General features: G+C 43.8%; 1 protein-coding gene across 1 annotated transcript; it reads left to right on the forward strand.

The window, feature by feature from the left end:
* The first annotated feature begins 1,597 nt into the window (after positions 1-1,597).
* On the forward strand, positions 1,598-7,346 carry LOC144103912 (uncharacterized). Its single transcript, XM_077636632.1, has 2 exons — positions 1,598-1,716; positions 2,665-7,346. The coding sequence occupies exon 2, from the start codon at positions 2,671-2,673 to the stop codon at positions 3,433-3,435; it is 765 nt and encodes a 254-aa protein (XP_077492758.1). The 5' UTR covers positions 1,598-1,716; positions 2,665-2,670; the 3' UTR covers positions 3,436-7,346.
* The last annotated feature ends 813 nt before the right edge of the window (positions 7,347-8,159 follow it).

The following is an 8,159-nucleotide window of genomic DNA, read 5'->3' on the forward strand; positions in this document are numbered from 1 at the left end:
TAGTTAAGGCGACCTTCGCCACTAGGCTTTCGAGCCGCTAGAAGAGGCCAAACCTTTAACAATTGCCTTGGGGGCCACGGTAGCTCAGTGGTTAGGCCGGGCGCTCGGCTACTGATCCGGAGTACCCGGGTTCGAAACCGACCGTGGCGGCCGCTTTTCAATGGAGGTGAAACGCAAAGGCGCCCGTGTGCTGCGCGATGTCAATGTACGTCAAAGAGCCCCAGGAGTGGTGGAAATTATTCTGGAGCCCGCCACTACGGCACCTCTTTCAATTCCTTTCTTCTGTCAGTCCCTCCTTTATCCCTTCCCTTAGGGCGCGGTTCAGGTGTCCGCCGAGATAAGTGAGACAATTACTGCGCATTTCCTTTCCCCAAAAACCTATTTTTTTTTTCCCCATGATGTCGTACTTGCGGCAAAGCTAGGCATGTCGGTGACGGATGGAGGTATGGGCTATTGAGAAAGCGTATGCTTCAAGCAGGGAAAGCAAAGAAGGGCAATATGAACACATCTGTTCATATTGCATGCATTTCTTGAGGGGGGAAACCCCCTTAATTGCATCATATATATAAAAAGAGTGCAACACAAAACAACACATATTAAAAATATCAAGTATGAAGTTCTGTTATTTGCAGGCCGCTTTCGATATCATTCAGCCCCATTGATCCTAGTACACGAAATTTAATTCCCCTTATGTAATACGCCAAAGGGGCCCGGTCTTAAAGATAATAAAACAAATATGACTTTCCACTGTTTAAAACTTGACTGAGCGCATGTACATTTTGGACTGTGCCATGCATGCCATATTACAGTAAGCTGCCCTTTGTAAAATATCCACCAAGCAGATGCACTTCTGCCATAGCCTTTTGGTAATTAATATGGCAGCATGCAGAAAGGTTCGGCCATGTAACTGATGAAAATGTGTTTAAAAGGAGCCAGCACTGCAGTGACATCTATCTCATGCAGGTGGCATGCAGCTGTGTTTTATCGTTAATTATATCAATCATTTTGCCTACATGCTACAATTGCGAGAGTATGGTGAATGAGCCAGTGCTTCCTAAAGTGTGTTTTGTTGGCCACCATTTGGAACAGTCAATCTCAGTTCATCGCAGAGTGAAGGCCAATCACAAACCTCTAATCACTCTTTTCTGTCAGTCATGGCCGCACCATTCAAGCTAATTTCTAATCTGATTTCTTAATTGCTGTTAATCAATTGGCAGCTCACAACAGTGTTGAAACAGTCAAGGACACACAATATCTCTGCTTTCTTTCAGTAAAAGTTATACATTTGCATGATATGTGGCACTGGTCTCGATCCTCTAGGTGCATGTACTGTACAGTCTTTTCCAAAAAATATACAGCCCCAGGGGTTTGCTTCCAAGCCATGTAGCGCGGCTCCTAAGCACATCTGACAGTCGTAAGCTTGGGAGGGTCAAGGTTTTAAGTTCCTCCTGCTTCCGTGAGATTACGGTTCCTGAGTGTACAAGAGGAGGCACGCTGCAGGGCTCAGAAGCCTTGGGCTGCATAATTTTGACAAAGGCCGTTGGGGACCCAATACTGATCTCAGTAACTTATCCTTGCGTTTAGGCTAAAGCTACTGCAACTGACTGGTCGCAGAAGACCTTTGAAAAAAAGAGGCTGAATGTCCAAGGCACCAAAAAGAAAGGGTGCCATGCGACCTTGAGCCTGAAGTGGATTGAACTTTTTCCAGATTTTAAGGTATGTTCATATGCATAACAAGCAAGGAAATTTTAGCAGTTCAGCTATGTTCTTCTGCCTTAGTAATACATTCTCACATTAGTGTGCAGCCCAAGCAGCTCTGTAACCATTAGTTGTGAAAGCATATAGTCCTTTTTTTTGCACAGAAACTCTGTTGCTACTTTTTTTCTGAAAATCAAGCTGTCAAAAAATAGGTACTATTCTTGAGCTGAAATTCAAGTACAAATAAGCTTGCTTTTGACTATTCACTCCACAACTAGATTTTTTTTCCTCCTGAGTTATGTATAGTAGTGAGAACGAAAGTTCCTCCACTAGTCTTGAAAGTCATGGTGCAGTGTTTCTAACTAAAGCCAAGTGCCCATGCGGCAAATCAATGGCCTGCACATTTCGACAAAGGGTATATGCGCTGCGACAATGCCTTTGCACCCCTTCTCCATTCCTCTTTTCAATCCCCTCATCCTCACCTTCAATCCACACCTTTTTTAGTACAAACTGCCAGCTACTTAAGTTTGCTTATCAGATTGTAAAATCGGGTAATCTGATTTTGTGAATATATGTGAGCAAGTGTAAATGCAGGGAAATTTTTGTGCATGAACAATTTTTTCTCATTTTAACCACACTGCTTACCACATCTGTGAGAAAACATTTTTTTTTGCATATAGCTAATAGTCTTTGCAGCCAAAAAGACGGCCAGTTCATTTGTTTTGCAGCCAAAAAAACCCACTGCTCATTTATTAAGTCATTATGCAACTGTATGCAAAGCATGTTGGTCTCAGTGACATGCACAAATATATTATCGCAATATTTTTCATTTTATTACGTTTCATCCCATTCAAGCCAACCTGGCAGTCTGTGCAATTAGGTCTGTGTTGTGAATGCTATTAGGGAAAGGCAATTGGTGCTTTCATTGATATGTACACATTTGAAAATGTGGTGCTTTGTTTCTAGGTGGACATGCCTCAGCCATGTGGGCAGATAAAAGAGCAGAAATTAAAATCTGCCAAGATTAGCCAGCTGCAAGGAAGTGAAGCAGCAGTCTCTGAGAAGAGAATTTACGTTGCCATTGCTGCCAGGAGTAGCCACACGAACCATGGATTTGGCGACATTGAAGGGTTCAGCGAAACCATGGATAAGAGCTTAGCTGAACGTATAACCCTGTTAGTCAGAGAAGGGATCACATCTGTGTCGGACGTCAAAAAGTGTTTGCATATGCATGTACACGATGTGCTATTTTCGACTGGTGAAATACCTGACAGCAGCTGCAGGGCATTTATCCCTACTGCTAAGGACATCAGCAACCACATTCAAGCTGCTCTTAGAAGAGACCGGTTTAGCACTGTCAACCAAACATATGCAGTTAATCAGATAAAAATAATCCAGTCTGAGCAACCTGAAAGTTCAGTAGTGTGTCGGCCATATTCAGCTAGCAAGAATGCAGGTTGTAGCATGTATGATGACATGGAAGAGAATGTTGCCAGTGAGTGTGAGGAGACATTGCTTTTTTGTTTCCAATCAAAGTTTATGAAAAACATGCTCCTAAAGTATGGAACTGCAGTCGTTTGTTTGGACTCTACCCATAACACCAGTGACGACGCATTGCCACTTTTTCTTGTAGTCAAAACACCAGTAGGCTACGCAACTGCTGTCATGTTGATTGTGCAGTTTGAAACTGCTTGTTGCATAGGTGAGGCTTTAAATGTGTTCAAACAATGGTGTTAAAATCTGCCTCCACAATACTGGATGGTGGATTATAGTCAGGCAGAGATGGGTGCCATCCACCAAGTTTTTCAAAGAAGTAAGATATCCATCTGTGATTTCCACAGGGGCCAGGCGTGGCAGAGATGCCTCCACAGAAAAGAAAATGATGTGTCAAATCCTGATGATGCCCTTAATTTTATGAAGCACATAGCCAAGGCTTCTAATCAAGATGAATTTGAGAATTCACTGGGAGCTCTCATGACTTCACAGTACTGAAGAAATGAAAAATTCCAAACTTATTTTCAAACGGTGTGGCTGTCTGTGAAAGAGCTGTGGGTTTTATACTACCGGCTTGAATTTGATGTCATGCTTACCACGAACAACGGGATTGAAGCTCAGAACAGAGTGCTAAAGGCACATTATGTAAAGAGCGCGAGCAGGAAGCGTTCCCTTACATCTCTTATTACAGCCCTTGTTTGCTCTTACTTGCCAGAGGGTGAGAAAAAATTGATGGAGTCAGAGATGAGGCAGTCAGCACTATACAGAGAGTGCAATGAAAATATCCCGACATATTTGCATGGACGCCCTCAAACATTATTAAGCACATGTTGAGGAGGCTTGTAAATGCTGAAGAATACACCCGTGCTGATGTAGCTGAGCTGCCCATCAATGGGACATTTTCCGTTCACTCCGAGAGGACTGATGCATCGCACATTGTGGACTTCAACAAGCCCTCAGGCACATGCCTCGATTTTTGTAAGCACAAGTGACCCGGCAAACATTTCTGCGCAGTTTTTTAATTTGTTGACGGCAGGACTTTCCTGTCACTGCCTCATGAATATCTCAATGGGCCACACGTAACATTGGGCCAGTGCACGCAACAAACAGAAACAGACTTTAGTGATGCCAGTATAGAACAAACCAGTGTTACGGAGCTGACCTCGGGGACTACCGTGTGTGAACTTGGTATAAGCAGAACGCCCTCGGCACTGCACCGAAAAGTTCTTGAACATTGGGAGAAGTGTAATTCTATTCTTTTTCAGTGCCACGATAACGAAGTGCTGTCTGAAGTGAGTGAATTGCTAGACAATGCTTTTGCTAGGTTAGCAAGCAGTGTGCCAGAATGTTCTGGTGTCCATGTTCGAAGTTCACCAACAAAGGGGTGCTCTTCCTTGAAACCCCTTCCAAAACGAAGGCGCCTGCAGCATGATTGACATTTTGGCTATTGGATTAGGCAAGCTAGCTGACATAAGGAAGTTTATTATGGAGAGAATGGAGAATGCTCTAAAGAATGGAGGTAGCCCGAAAGCAATAAAGAGAAAACTAGGCAAAGGTAAAAACCAGATGTATGCGTTAAGAGACAAGGAGGGCAATGCCATTAGCAATATGGATAAGATAGTTAACGTAGCCGAAGAGTTTTACACAAACCTGTAGAGTAGCCAATGTAATCAGAGCGTTAATTATAAGAGACAGTAGCGCACAGCAATGCGTCATCCCGCCAGTAACGAAAGAGGGAGTAAAGACAGCCTTAGGAGCAATGGAAGGGGAAAAGCAGCTGGGGAGGATCAGGTAACAGCAGATCTGTTGAAGGATGGAGGGGACATCTTGATAGAAAAACTAGCCACCCTGTGTATGCAATGCCTAATGAACTGTACCAGAAGCTTGGAAGAATGCAAAGATATTCTTAATTTGTAAAAAGGGAGACGCCAAGGACTTAAAAAATTAGACCGATCAGCTTACTATCCGTTGCCTACGAAGTATTTGCTAAGCTGATCGCTAATAGAGTCAGGGCAACCTTAGGCTTTAGTCAACCAAATGATCAGGCAGGCTTTCGTAGAGGATATTCCACAATAGATCATATTCACACTATCAATCAGGTGATAGAGAAATGCGCAGAATATAACCAACATCTATATATAGCCTTCATTGATTACGAGAAAACATTCGACTCAGTGGAAACCTCAGCAGTCATACAGGCATTGTGTAACCAGGCTGTAGAAGAGCCTTATGTCAAAATACTGGAAGATATATATAGCAACTGCACAGCTACCACAGTCCTCCATAAAGTCAGCAATAAAACTCCGATAAGGAAGGGCGTCAGGCAAGGAGACACGATCTCGCCAATGCTTTTCACCGCCTGTTTACAGGAGGTATTTCGAGGCCTAAATTGGGAACAGTTGGGAATAAGAGTAAATGAAAACCACCTAAATAATCTGCGATTCGCTGATGACATTGCCTTGCTGAGTCACTCAGGAGATGAACTGCAAAGCATGATCAATGAGTTAGACAGACAGAGCAGAATGGTGGGTCTAAAAATTGACATGCATAAAATCAAAATAATGTTCAACAGTCTAGCAAAGGAACAGCAGTTCACAATTGGCAGTGAGGTGCTGGAAGTGGTAAAGGTCTACTTAGGGCAGGTACTGTCAGCTGATCCGGATCATGAGAGGGAGATAACTAGAAAAATAAGAATGGGGTGAAGTGCATATGGCAGGTTCTCTCAGATCATGAATAGCAGGTTACCGATACCCCTCAAGAGAAAAGTATACAACAGCTGCATCTTACCGGCACTCACCTACGGGGCAGAAACGTGGAGACTAACGAAAACGGTTCAGCTTAAGTTGAGGACAACACAGCAAGCCATGGAAAGAAGAATGATAGGTGTAACATTAAGAGACCGGAAGCGGGCAGAGTGAGTGAGGGAACAAACGTGTGTTGACGACATCCCAGTCGAAATCAAGGGGAAGAAATGGGCTTTGCCAGGGCATGCAATGCAAAGGCTGGTCCTTAAGGGTAAAGGAGTGGATTCCAAGAGAAGGCAAGCGTAGCAGTGGGTGGCAGAAGGTTAGGTGGGTGGATGAGATTAGGAAGTTTGCAGGCAAAGGGTGGAGGCAGCTGGCAAAGGACAGGGTTAATTGGAGAGACATGGGAGAGGCCTTTGCCCTGCAGTGGGTGTAGTCAGGCTGATGATGATGGCTTAGGGTGATACATTTGCACTCCCTCTCCCCTCACCAGAGAAATAATACAGCACTGTAAAAATTGAAAATTAAGTACCATTTTTGAAAAAACTTTTTGGTGCTGAATTCTTGGTTGTGGTCTTATTGTACATTAGAAGTAAAGTTATCTTTACTGGCATTAAAAGTTTGTCTGTGTTAGCATTATTTCTTGTATAGAATCTACAATCTATTCGCGTTAAGAGTTAATATTTTGTGCTTCTTGGATGATCAACAGGTGTAGACTATGCATTATTCTTGTTTCCAAAGTGCCCATAGCATGTCCTACTGTCCAGCATGATTCTCATTATGATAGTTTATTTCTATGGTCGAACTTGCACTGTACAAGTCTGTCACCATTGCACAACTGACTGGTTTTTATGCTTGCTTAGTGGCACTAGTTGGAATCTTGATTTTGAGGAATAGCATTCCCCTGACTTGTCTTTCAAGTGAAAATAACACATGCGGCCAATCATAGGCAACTGACTTCCACATTGTATGTACTGCTGAGAGCCTCGATTGTGCCACAGTAAGGAAGATAGTGAAGCATATGTGAGTAACAGTTGTGATTCCTCTGAAAAGAGGCATGTTTGCCGCAATATGTGCACTTCTGGAGTTGAATGCAATGACCATATCCCTACAACTGCGTCCAATGGAATGTATACCAGGCACAGACAATGTAGTAAAAATACACTGCGTGTCGACTGTAGTCCATAAATCATGGCACATTTTCACACAATTGCTGTGTGCGTTGTGCATCTCTGCTTGCTTTTAATGCTTGTAATATTTTTGCATGCCTGTGTTTTTATGTACTATTGCACTTGACATGACCTGCAATGTGCCCGCAGTGAACGAACCATGGTTCCCACTTCATACCAAATCTGTGTACCTTAAAACAAAGCACCCAACTTTGCCACACATTCATTAAAGTTTCTTATACCTGTGCTACACGGGCACGTTCGAATGACATCTGAGTCGAATGGCATTCGAGACTTGGAATGACATTCGGACTCCTCGGACTCCCGCGGTGCTACACGACGCTTTCCAAAACACATTTGAAATTTCCTCAGCTCGTTTTCAGTGTACGATGACGACGGCGGCGGTGGTCACACTAGTGCGACAACGACACTGTCACTGTCAACAGCAGCATATATGATTGTAGTGGGACAAGTTTTTGAGGCCAACGACACCGACGAATCCGAACGGCAGACGGTCAGCCTTCATGTCCTCGGCAGGCCGGCGGCTGAGCAAAAACACGCTGATGAGCAGACGGTGTGAATATATTCGCCCTTCTACCTTATACATATTGTTAACAAGCGAAACTAACGGGTATATTTCACATGTGCACACTCGAACACTCACCACCAATAAGCGCTTGCCAAATTAATTTTAATCGATGGCGACTCCCTTCCCTTCCGCTGCGACTATGCCTAGTGAGTCCGCACGGTTACGTCTGTGAATTCGGCGGCTGTGAAGAGCGAATTCACAAGTTTTAGCGAATGAAAATGATAAACGAGTGTAGTTTTGACAACAGCGACCAGAAATCAACTATTGCTCACATCGCAGGGCGCGCATACGATGAACGGGAAACGCCGGTGAGACCGCCGAGCACTACGGTCAGCAGCAGTCGTCGCCGTTGCTTTTTTGTGGATAACAAGTTATCCCGTTTCAATTACCGCGAATGCTCACCAATCACACTTCTGAACAAAGCAGTTTAAAATAAACTACTGATCGTGTCGGAGGAAGTCGGGA

The sequence above is a fragment of the Amblyomma americanum genome, chromosome 9 (assembly GCF_052857255.1).
Source record: "Amblyomma americanum isolate KBUSLIRL-KWMA chromosome 9, ASM5285725v1, whole genome shotgun sequence".
Lineage (NCBI taxonomy): Eukaryota > Metazoa > Arthropoda > Arachnida > Ixodida > Ixodidae > Amblyomma > Amblyomma americanum.